The following is a 12,718-nucleotide window of genomic DNA, read 5'->3' on the forward strand; positions in this document are numbered from 1 at the left end:
TGTGTGTGCAAGGGAGCTGAGTGTGTGTTCGTATATGTGAATCTTAGTGCACACGTGTGAAATGAGAATCCAGCTCTCCAGCAGCATTCCAAATTCGAAATGAATTTGTGAGCATAAGAACAGCATTACTCCCATTAAAAATGACAAAGTAGGTAAGACTTACATGTATACGCAAAACTCCTTCGTTATAATAAAGGTGTACATGCAAGAAATAAAAAAAATCTTTTAGAAATTTGTTTTTGCATGTTTGTACAGGGGCTGGTTTAGCACACTGAGCTAAATCGCTGGCTTTTAAAGCAGACTAAGGCAGGCCAGCAGCACGGTTCAATTCCCGTACCAGCCTCCCCGAACAGGCGCCGGAATGTGGCGACTAAGGGCTTTTCACAGTAACTTCATTGAAGCCTACTTGTGACAATAAGCGATTTTCATTTCATACCTATTGCACAATATAATTTTTTGTGGTTTAACTCATCAATATAGTAAAATATTCCTTTCAGGGTTCCATCAGTACTCTTGGGTGGTCAAAGGGGTCTGTGGCTGGAAAGGTTTGGGAAGCACTGCTCCATGCAATGTATCTTGAAGAATAAATCACAAAGCTACAAATGAGCTCATTAGGAATAATACAAAACACCTTGTACTCTTCTGATGCTCAATTTTCCTCTGGCCCCACTCTTTTTAAAACAACCTTTCTATGGTGAAATATATGATTATTGATTTCTTCAAGCTATGACAAAATAAGATTGGTAAATCACACCTCATTAAGCTAAGGCAACCCACTGTAAAGCATAACTTAACAGTGACCAGACTTATCACCAGATTCAGTTGTCACGGTTATGAGGGAGGCTGTTTGGTATTGGTCTTAAGTCATTCACCCACCATATGGAAAATGCTAACTTGAGCGTCTGCAAAATAAAGCAAACAACCATGGTTAGTGGCTCTGGCTTTCTTGTCGTAAGAGGACGTAAGAATTAGAAGCAGTATTAGGCCATGCAGTCCTCAAGCCTCGTCCACCGTTCAACAGCAACACCTTATACTTAAATAGCACCTTTAAACGTATTGAAGCAACCCAAGGTACTTCACAGGAGCATTATAAGGAAAATTAGTTCAGATGACCAAAGGGTTGGTCAAAGAGGTAGGTTCCAAGGAGTGTCTTAAAGCAAATTCGGGAGTTGTAGGGATGGGACTCTAGAGCTTGGATCTAAACAACTAATGGATGGCCACCAATGGTAGTGCAATTCCAATTGGAGATGCACAAGAGGCCAATCTTGTAAGTTGGATGGAATACAAATAAATTGTTGTTTTACCTTGAAGGAGTTTTTTGGGCCCTAGAGGATGCAAAAGTTTTGTTTATTTCTAGGCTGAAGACAGCATCTACGTGTAAGCTATTCTGCTTACCACAACCTATTAATGCTTTTCACCAATTAGTTAGTGGGAAAATTGTCCACTTAATTATTATCAGTCTGATGATTCTTTTCCCCGTCTCTCCATTCTCCTGAATGTACTGAATCTTGCTAGCATAGTAATCTGTACGTGACCTTTCATCCAAGTTTTGAATGTTTACTGTGAAAAGAACCAGAGATCTTTTGGTCCATTTAGCTCATTATTGTAGAGCTACTTTTTTTTTTAAAAATAATTTTTATTGAAGAAATTTTTCAAAATACAAACATTTTAACATTTACATTTAAATTATAACAAAACAAAGTCAAACCCCCCTACTTAACAAAAAAAAGAAAAAAGTCCCCCCCCCCCCCCTACTCGCGCGTGTCCCCCCCCCCCCCCCCCCCCCCCCCCGCCGGCGAACCGACAGTCAGACCAACTTATCATTTCTAGCAGCGTCCTCGGGCAGGCCTTGCCCGTGCCGCTACCGTACTTCCTTCGTCTTTGTCCCCCCCCTCCCCCCCCCTCCCTCCCGCCCTCCCCTCCCCTCCCGGGTTGCTGCTGTCACGGCCTCAGTTTCTATCTATTGTAGAGCTTCTAACCACTGGGCAATGAGAAAGTTGCCCACTATGTGAAGAATCAAGGAAATAGCTTTTAAAAAAAAAATCTTTAGAGTATCCAAGTAACTTTTCCCAATTTAGCATGGCTGATCGACCTATCTTTAGGTTGTGGGTGTGAGACCCACGCATATACGGGGAGAATGTGCAAACTCCAGACAGTGACCCAGGGCTGGGATCGAACCCAGATCCATGGCACTGAGGCAGCAGTGCTAACAAAGAAATAGCTTTACATTGGGTCATTGGAAAGATGGTAACCAGATGTGCTTGGAATTAAGGTTGCTGTCAGAGCTGTGCAAGTGTGTCTTTTGGGGAGGAGGGTGGGCTTCTGAAATTCCTGTGCCATTATGAAAAGATACAGGCAGCAGTGATAAAGTGTTTTTAGGAGTTTGTACCAACCAGGGATAGCTCTAAGAAAGCACATTCCATTACCAAGAATGTGATATATAAATGAGAGATCTATCCAAGCTGTTTGCAAGTCCACTGACAGGAAAACTAACCCACAAGAAAGTTGAATTATTAGAACCATCGAGCTATAAGCAGTGTAGAAAATATATTTGAAAACCTATGGTTAAAGTTATGAAATGTATTCAGCAAAAAATGAAAAATTCTGCAAATATGTGGCAGGGAGCATCAGGAAAGAAATGATAGGTAAATGTTTAGAGCATAAATTTTTATCAAAATTGTCCTGACCTGAAAATGTTAAGCTCATTTTTCTGATATAGCCTGACTTGCTGTGTGTTTCCTGCAGTTTCTTCCTATTTCACTTTTCCAGTATTTTTTCTTCATTCCTTTGTACCCGTACCATTATGTCCTTGAGACTTTGGTTCTGATCTTCATGGTAGTACACAGTTCGTGGTCTCTGTTGTGCTGTGTTGCTCGTTATGCGTTCCCTTAATTTGCTCTGTTTTAATTACCTTTGCTCAAGAGTCGCCAGGTATCTTTCTGATACCACCACAAGGTTCAAACCGAATACTGATCAATGACTTGATACACCAGTTAGTAAGTTTGAAATCAATGCACATTTATTTACACACACAGTCAATTATTACTCATGCATAAACTCTACTCGCTAAACTACAACTACTACCAAAAGCCTATACTTAGCTTCGAGTGGCCCACTCAGTCAGAGGAACAATGGCCGTTGTCGGGTTCTGATACTGCTGGCTTCGAACTGGTATAGAATAGTAGCTAGGAGCACCTATCTCGTAGTGTGCGTTAACCTTAGACTTACTTGGCTGGTGCTTGGCGGGCCTCTCGTCGCTGAGAGCCAAATGCCAAGGTGAAGATGGAGAAAGTAAGAGTTCTCAAGAACTGACCTTGGGGAATCTGTTTTATAGCCCCCAGGGTTTCGCGCCCTTCTGGGCGGACCCTGGACTTGGTCCCAATTAATTGGGCCATGTCCCAATCGTTTGTATCGATTCTCTCCAATAACGGGGTCGTTCCCTGATCGTTGGGCGGGCCCTATGTAAATGTTGGCCTGCCTTTGTTTTAGCTTCCACTGGTGCCGGGAAGTCTGTCCTGCCACCGATTGTTTCAATGTTCTTTTTGTCCCCGGAGATAACCCAGTTCTATCTGGGTTCTGCAGGTTCCAATCCACAGGAAACCTTGCACAGCTGGAATATTGGGGGGGGGGGGGGGGGGGGGGGGGAAGGCATCTGGGTGAAGTCCAGACGGCTTCCCTCACAGTTAATTGGGAAGGGCCCTTGGAGGGAGATTGTTCTGGCTTTGATGGGATCCTGGCATCCAAGAGGAGGTAGGGTGCAGATTCAGTGGAACGATACCAGGACTATAATAATTAAATCCTGAGAATACGTTCCTGATCTTGCCTTTAGAAGGTTGAGGAGTGATCTACTCGGTATTTAAAATAGAGAGAAAAAAGATTCATTGGAGAAACTATTTCATCTAGTGAGGGGACTTATATCAAGGAGACGTAATAAAATTAGAGCCTGGCCACTCCAGAGTAAAATCAAGTGAAAGTGCAGGTAAACTACATTTTATATTAGCTACCTCAAAGAGTTCATTAACTTTGAAAGGTGTGGACCATTACTTGTAAAGCCAACAAATAAAAGCAAAATAGTGCAGATGCTGGAAATTTTAAACAAAAACAGTAAATGCAGGAAAAAAAGTCAGCAGGTCTGGAAGCATCTGTGGAGAGAAAAACAGTTAATGTTTTGCATCTGCATGATTGAGGACAAGTCTTATGGACTCTCAACTTTAGCTCTGTTTCCCTCTCCGCAGATGTTTCCAGACCTGCTGAGTTTATCCAGCATTTTCTGTTTTTATTACTTGCAAAGCCATGTTTGGCAATTCCCCGGACACCAGTGTTCTTTAAATACTCATTTACAGCATCTTGCTGAACATCCTAAATCTTTTACAATTACCGATGTTAGAATAATTGACAATTTTCAGGGATTTAGCTGGCTCCTTGTTTTGAATGTTGGATAATTTACCAAACTTAGCTGTGTTTTCCAGTATTTATGGATCATTGACACATTTCATCTAAAGCTTCTCTGATTTCCTCCTTTAATTCATTGACCGACCTTGGGTATGATTTAACGCCCTCGCTGCACCCAACTTGGTGTTGGGACGAGGCCGTTGAATCTCACGAGAGGCCTCTGGTGTGATTCGCAATGCTCAAAACGCATCGCCAGATTTATCGGAGTCTTGCGAGACATTGTGATCTGGATCTCGCCCTCACTGGGCAAAATCTAGGTCAGCTTATTTAATGGCTCATCAGCGACTGACTTCCAGTTGTCAGTCAATGTCTGGCCTCTCCATATCTTGCTTGCAGGTGTAATTGTAACAGGTATAGACATCCGCAAAGCCATGACCCAGTATGCAATTCGCCATACTGAAGATCTTTGGGCATAAGGCCTGCATCCATCCAAGGAACATGGCTGAGACAGCTCAGGCGTTGTTGGATTAGCAATGAGGGTATGCTTATGGAATTAGCAAGCTCCAGGATTCTCAGTCGGTGACCATGTTCTACCATATGTCTGAACAGTGATGGTGGAAACTGCTCATTTGGCCTTGTCTCACTACTGCAGAGAAGTGTGCTAAGGGCACAGGCTGGGTAGACTTGCTGTTGGTGTTTTCAGTCAGGTTGCTGTTGTTTCACACTTACTCAGCTTGGATGTAACAGTTGCAGCTTTTGGTTGCTGTCAGAGCTGTGCAAGTGTGGCTTTTGGGGAGGAGGGTAGATTGATTTCGGCATCAAGTGTCAGGTTGCTGGTGCATCTGGAGCCTAGATATGTGAAGCTATAGCGGAACTGAGGGGCTGGAGATGGAAAGAAGGATGTAGGGAGAGCAAAGCCTAGAGCCAGCACTTTTGGGGTGATGAATGAGGGAAGCTCGAGAGTAAAGAAGAATTTCTGGGAGTCATGAGGTGTGATGGGAAAAGGGAAGCAGGAAGATGAGAGCATTACTGGTGGTGGGGAAGAGGAGAGGAATTTGGGGGAAGAGAACCTATGTGAATTGTACAGTTGTTGTGGGGTGCGGGGGATGGGATTTTGAATGTGGGAGTCAACACTGGCCCCTTTTAGAAATCATTGTGACAGGGCTGTCTTTGCAAGGTATTGGTGTACTGAATTTGCTACCGACAGCTGCTGACTAAGCTCAGTGGATCCAAGTCCTTGTTTGATTATCTGCTACTTTAAAGCTGTTTAGCACAGGGCTAAATCACTGGCTTTGAAAGCAGGCCAGCAGCACGGTTCAATTCCCGTAACAGCCTCCCTGGACAGGCGCCGGAATGTGGCGACTAGGGGCTTTTCACAGTAACTTCATTGAGGCCTACTTGTGACAATAAGCGATTTTCATTTCATTTTCATTTCATTCAAAAGAAAAATCAACTGAAACTTTTGGCTTCTTAATGGTGTTACTGGAGGAACAAAGTTTAAAAAAATATATCAACAAACTAAGTGAATTCCTAAATGGCAAAGAGGAAAGTTGTTTTCAAAATGAAGTACCTGTTCTGTTTACTTTTCACCTCTGTTCGTTGTAGATCCTAAAAGTCATCAAATAGGAGTCAAATACATGAATAGGATGGGAATAGAAACATAGAATTTACAGTGCAGAAGGAGGCCATTCGGCCCATCGAGTCTGCACCGGCTCTTGGAAAGAGCATCCTACCCAAGTGCATACCTCCACCCTATCCTCATAACCCAATAACCCCACCCAACTCTAAGGGCAAATTTGGACACTAAGGGCAATTTAGCATGGCCAATCCACCTAACCTGCACATCTTTGGACGTGCAGACTCCGCACAGACAGTGACCCAAGCCGGGAATCGAACCTTGGACCCTGGAGCTGTGAAGCAATTGTGCTAACCACTATGCTACTGTGCTCCCCTAATAGAGGGATACGGACCCCGGAAGTGTAGGAGGTTTTAGGTTAGACGGCAGCATGGTGGGTTCAGATTTGGAGGGCCGAAGGACCTGTTCCTGTGCTGTACTTTTCTTTGTTCTTTGTATTGGATCTTCTGTCACTGCTACGGAAAAGCCACTAAAAGAATCGATTGGCTCCATGACCTATTTCCTTACCTTTTGTGCATTATGTTTTGTAATGATTTTTGTTATTACTGCTCATAGGAAAGTGTATTCTGTTCTTTGCAAACTTACTAGACCAATTTGGTTTGTCACATCTGATTTGGGTTAATTTTCACAAGTAAGACCATAAGACATAGGAGCAGAATTAGGCCACTCAGCCCATCGAGTCGGCTCCGCCATTCAATCATGGCTGATATTTTCTCATCATAAAAGAGATGCCTTTCATTTTTATAGCACCATGCAGCACCTCAGGATGTCCCAAAGCTTTAAAGAGTTTTTGAAGTGTAGTGACCAGTTTAGCAGGTAAAGCCATCAGCGTGCATGCAGCGAAGAACCATAAACCGTAATGAAACGATAACCGGATAATTTGTCTTATTGATGTTGTTTGAAGGGAAAATATTGGGCAGGCTGCTCGGGGGGATTCCTGTGCTCTTCAAAGTATATATTTCACCTCAACTTGACAATTTAACGTCTCACCTGAAAGGGACTGAATTTCCCTCGTTATAAACATTGATTGTCAACCTTGATTTTGTGCTCAAGTTTCTGAAGTGGAACTTGGGCTCAATGATTTAAAGGTGAATGTGCTCTTCACTGAGCCACAGTAGGGAGGCAGTGGACTAGTAATCCAGAGTCCCAGGCTCTGGGGACCTGAGTTTGAATCCAGCCAGGCAGATGATAGAATTTGAAATCAATAAAAATCTGGAATTAAAAGTCTAATGATGACCGTGAAACCCATTGTCAATTGTCGTTAAAACCCATCGGTTCGCGAATATCCTTTAGGGAAGGAAGTCTGTTACTTTATCTTGTCCGGCCTACATGCCATCGCATAGCAATGTGGTTGTCTTTTAAATGCCCTCAGGGATGGACAATGAATGCTAGCCTAACGGACTTTTTTTCTTTATATTTTGCAGTTGGATGGGTACATTGCACGAAACTGGGCTAATCAGAAATCTGCTTTGGGGAGTGCCCTGGATCCATTGGCAGATAAGATTCTGATCAGCGTCCTATACGTCAGTCTGACCTGTGCTGAACTCATTCCAGGTATTCTGTCCACTTTCTGCTCACCCTTCCAGGATAGAGTTCAGAAAAAAGAATGCGAGAGGCCTCAGATTTTGTCTGTTTATACCTGCGAATGGAATAGACTCCATCAATTCATTGCATTTTGTATTATTAGCTTTGAGATTGTAGAGCTAGAAGAATTAGTTGAAGCTAGTTTCCAAGTAAAGAAAAATAACTTGCATTTGTGTAGAACCTTATCTGTTTTGTTTTATAAATTTAGTGTACCCAATTCATTTTTTTCCAATTAAGGGGCAATATAGCTTGTCTAATCCACCTACCCTGCGCATCTTTGGGTAGTGGGGGCGAAACCCACGCAAACACAGGGAGAATGTGCAAACTCCACACGGACAGTGTCCCAGAGCCGGGATCGAACCTGGGACCTTGGCGCTGTGAGGCAGCAATGCTAACCACTGCGCCACCGTGGAGTCATGCTTCCTGTTTTTTGAGTTCTTTCTTGGGATGTGAGTGTCCCTGGCTAGGCCAGCATTTATTACCCATCCCTAATTGTCCTTGTGGTGGGTGAGTTGCCACCTTAAACTTTTGTAGTTCATTCGAAATGGGTGCTGTTGGCAAGAGCATTCCAGGTTTTGACCCAGAGACAGTAAAAGAAATACGATATAGTTCCAAGTCAGGATGGTGTGTGCCTCGGAGGGGAACTTACAAGTGGTGTCATTCCCATACTACTGCTGCCTCAGTCCTTCTAGGTGGTAGAGGTCGTGGGGTGAAACTCCCTGTAAAACTTCAAATAGTGGTGTGGAACTGTTTCCATACACCTGTTGTCTCATCTGAAGGACAGTACCTCCTACAATGTCGCTTGATGTCACTGCTACACTATTGTAACTGGAGATCCAGAAATAGATACCAGGCTAAAGAGGATGACCCTGTTCTAAGGGTGCATTCCGAAGCAGTATTCCAAAGTCCTTGTCGCATTTTGATCAACAATTAATTCCGTATCACCTTTCAGCTTCAACCCGACTCCTTGAAATCCATGTGCCGCTGTGCAAATGCACTTCGTCAGAACTTTGGTTGATTTGACTCAGTCCCATTGGAACCAGACATCACAGTTGATATGGCATCTATCTCGCCTTTTCATTCAGCCTGTCATGGACATTCGGGCTAAATAGAGGAAATCTTCCAAGTAGGGCTGAGATCTAGGCTGGAATTTTCCATCCCTTCACGCAGGCGGGATCTTCCAGTTCCACCAATGTGAACCATGATTTCAATTGTTCACCTACCCTGCTGTGGGATGGGTGGGGTTGGAAAACTTTGGCCCTAGAAACTTAAAAACCCATATTCACAAAGTACTTCCAAATTAGACCACTATTATATTTTAAGGCATAACGAGCCATTTAGAGTCAAGTTGTTCAAATTCACACTGTGTCACCAATTTCTGGTTCTTACGCTAACGTGCATAGCATTCAGGAAGCTGAAATACTCTTAACAGTCCTGAATTGATATGCTGTATGTACAAATTCCATGTACTTCTGTTCTGAAATGCTTGTCCCAGGGCAGCATGATGGTACAGTGGTTAGCACTGCTGCCTCACGGCGCCGAGGTCCTAGGTTCGATGCCAGCTCTGGATCACTTTCCGTGTGGAGTTTGCACATTCTCCCCGTGTTTGCGTGGGTTTCGCCCTCATAACCCAAAGATGTGCAGGATAGATGAATTGGCCATGCTAAATTGCCCCTCAATCGTAAAAAATGAATTGGGATACTCTAAATTTAAAAAATAAATAAATGCTTGACCCAGGATGTTAGATGTTTTTATACTTAGATAAGTTAAACTATTAGATGTTTCTTTTAAATCAGAACTTAATTTTGAAAGCTTGCAAAAATGCCAGTAACTTTAAAAGCTTTATCCCAGGAAACTTTGTACTCTCCTTGTTTTAAAGCTGGAAAACACTTTTCATAACCTTTTCATGTTAGAATATGGTTTGATGACAGTGAGAATGTCCAGCCAAAAGCTCATTCAGAAAATTGTCCTCGCTGTTATTTAGTCGATGCTGTTATTTTTCCAGCACAGTTGGGTTTTAGTTGAACAGTAAAGGTGAAGGCTTACAGCACAGAACTCCACAAAATGCCATATCCGATTTGGATGATGTTGCTAAGTACTAATTCTCCAGATAGTCTCAGCTTCGAATCAGCAATATGAGTGATGATTAGCACGGTTAGCAGATGAGAGCATATGTTGAAAGGATTTAATTGTAGGACTTGGACCTAGAAACTGGAGTAGTCCATTCACCCTTACGACCCTGCTCCGCCATTCAATACAATCATGGCCGATCTGCTTGTGGTCTCAACTTGCCTGGTTGTCTGCACCCCCCCCCCCCCCCCCCCCCCCCCCCCCCCCCAATATCCCTTGACACCCTTATCTCTCAAACATCTGTCCATAACTGTTGAATAAATTTCTACTGCTTTCTGAGGAAAATAATTCCACATACTAACAATCCTCTGAGAGCAAATGTTTCTCCTCTCTATCTTGAGAGGTCTTATTCATGAACTGTGTCCTCTAGTTCTAGTCTTCCCCCACAAGTGGAAACATCCTCCTGGTATACACTCTAGCAAGTCCAGTCAGGATCTTGTATATTTTAATGAGATTGCCTCTCATTCTTCTAAATTCCAATGAGTAGAGGCCCAACCTGTTCAACCTTTCCTCAAAAGATAAGCCCAAGAATGAGTCGAGTCAACCGTCTCAAAACTGCTTGAATTGTCACTTTTTTGGCAGTAGTTGTATTGGCATTTTGCTACCTTAAGCCATGCAATCAACACTTCTGGAAGCATAGCTGAATTTTCTTATTTTGCATGATTTTTGTCAGTTATCTTCTCGCTTCAATAGGTTCTTGGGGCTGAAATTATGGCTGTTTGCTAGTGTTTTCAATTAACTTGTCTGGGAAGCTATTATTTTACTATTCTGTTCTGACAGTGGTGAAACCCAAGGGAATCGCATTGATTCTGGTTTTATTGCTTCCGTTTACGCCCTTCACTGATCATTCCCTTACAGAACTAATGCTTTTCTTCATGCGTTTTCTTTTATTTCACAAAACAAGCTGGTTTACTCAGACATCATAGACGACAAATACTGGTGGGTGTCTGTAACAAATTATAATGCAATATCCTGAAGCTTTAGTGACTGAATGTGGAAGACAGAAAACGTTAGTTAGCTCAATCTCTTGGCTGCTTTGCTTTTATCATGTTCAGTACAAACATGTGTTTCTGGTACCTGCAGAATCACACAGCGAGTTACTAACTCCCGCTCTCTGGCAACTGTCTGAGGCTGGACCAGACTGTTTGCAGCCTTCATGTCACTTCTGAAGCAGAGTCGAGTTTCTGACTGCATATCTCCGGCATCATTAAAACCGCCTATTTGACCCCTCTGTAACCTCATCCGATGCTGACCCTGCTCAGCTGGTCTGCTGCCGAAACTCTTGTTTTGTTACCTGCAGTCGACTGTTCCGAAGCACTCTTCGCTGACCTTCCACATTCTACCCGCTGTAAAGTTGAGATAATCTAAAACTTTGCTGATTGGACTGGCATCCAGTTAAGCAACGCCTCAATTTTAAAATTTTCAACCCTATTTTCAAATCCCTCCATGACCTCACCCCTCCTTATCTCTAATCTCTTCCAGCTGCACACTCCTCTGAGATATCTGAGCTCCTCTAATTCTGACTTTCAGCATCTCTGATTTTAATTGATCCACCACTTGCAGCAGTGCCTTACGCACTAAACTCTGAAATTCCTTTCCATCACTCCTCGCTACCTCTCTTTCCTCCTTTTAAGATGTACCTTACAATCTATCTCTTTAACAAAGCTTTTGGTCACCTCTCCTAATATCTACTTATATGACTTGGTGCTTAATGTTGTGTGTAAAGTACCTTCGGACATTTTTATTATGTTAAAGGCACCATATGAATAAAAATTGTCGTTATTTACATTCAAAACAACTATTAACCTGTGTATCCTTTGAAGAACCTACCTTGCTTTGCATAAATACTCATGTTCATCTCAACTATACTTGAAGGATGTGAAAGCGTTGGAGAGAGTACAGAGGAACTTCAAGAATGATTCCAGGGATAAAAGATTATAGTTATGAGGATAGATTGGAGAGGTTGGGACAAGAAGGCTGAGAAGAGACTTGATAGAGGTATTCAAGATCCTGAAGGATGGGGGCGGCACGGTGGCGCAGTGGTTAGCACAGCTACCTCACATCACCGAGGACTGGGTTTGATCGAGGCCCCGGGTCACTGTCCGTGTGGAGTTTGCACATTCTCCCCGTGTCTGCCTAGGTTTCACCCCCACAACCCGAAGATGCACAGGGTAGGGTTATAGGCCATGCTAAATTACCCTTTAATTGGGGAAAAAAAAAGATCGTGAAGGGTTCGGACAGAGTAAAGAAATTGTTCCCACTTAAGAAACCATCAAGAACTAGAGCGACAAATTCAAAATTGGCAAAAGGAGTAAAAGTGCTGCGAGAAAAGATTTTCTTCACCCAGAAGGTGGTTGGTGCCTGCAATGAACCTCCTCAGAGGGTGGTGGAGGCAGGTTCGATTGGGATATTCAGACTAGAATTGGGTTGCTATCTGAAAAGAGAGAATGTGCAAGGTTACAGGGATAAGGGAGGGGAGTGAAACTGGGTATAATGCTCTTTCAGAGAGCCAGTGCAGGCCCAATGGACCAAATAGCCTCCTTCTGCATTATAAAGATTCTATGATTCTATTCTGTTTAAAACTTAATACTCTAACATCCACCGCCAATGCTTTACTTTCCATTTCTCAATATTAGATGCTCTTCATGTCTTCCCTTTCTCTGCATATTCTGCTGTTCTGAGTAGTATTTGTAAATTTCAGCCCTCGGTGGGTATGTTGATCAGCTTATTTACTGTGATTACAGAAAATCTTGTATGTAAAAATGTTAGGGTATCATTTACAGTAAGTTTGCAGCATCAGGGATGATATTGGAACATGTATTTTGAGTCTCTAGTGAATGGTAAAATTTGAACGATCACATCCTTCAGGCATCCTGGTAGGGAAATTTATTTCAATGACCACTTTGTAACTGGAGTAATGCTTCAGAATTGTGGGATGCACTCTCATCTCTTCCCACAAAACTCTAACTCATACCC

The 12,718-nt window shown here is 42.9% G+C and overlaps 1 protein-coding gene across 2 annotated transcripts in view; it reads left to right on the forward strand.

The window, feature by feature from the left end:
• The window catches only part of crls1 (cardiolipin synthase 1), a 64,763-nt gene that overhangs the window by 39,975 nt on the left and 12,070 nt on the right, over nucleotides 1-12,718 (forward strand). For both annotated transcript variants that reach the window (XM_038806280.1, XM_038806272.1), the window contains one exon: nucleotides 7,453-7,582. In XM_038806280.1, the coding sequence (XP_038662208.1) occupies nucleotides 7,453-7,582 (130 nt within the window). The remainder of the gene's footprint in view (nucleotides 1-7,452; nucleotides 7,583-12,718) is intronic.

Source organism: Scyliorhinus canicula, chromosome 1 (genome assembly GCF_902713615.1).
Source record: "Scyliorhinus canicula chromosome 1, sScyCan1.1, whole genome shotgun sequence".
Taxonomy (NCBI): domain Eukaryota; kingdom Metazoa; phylum Chordata; class Chondrichthyes; order Carcharhiniformes; family Scyliorhinidae; genus Scyliorhinus; species Scyliorhinus canicula.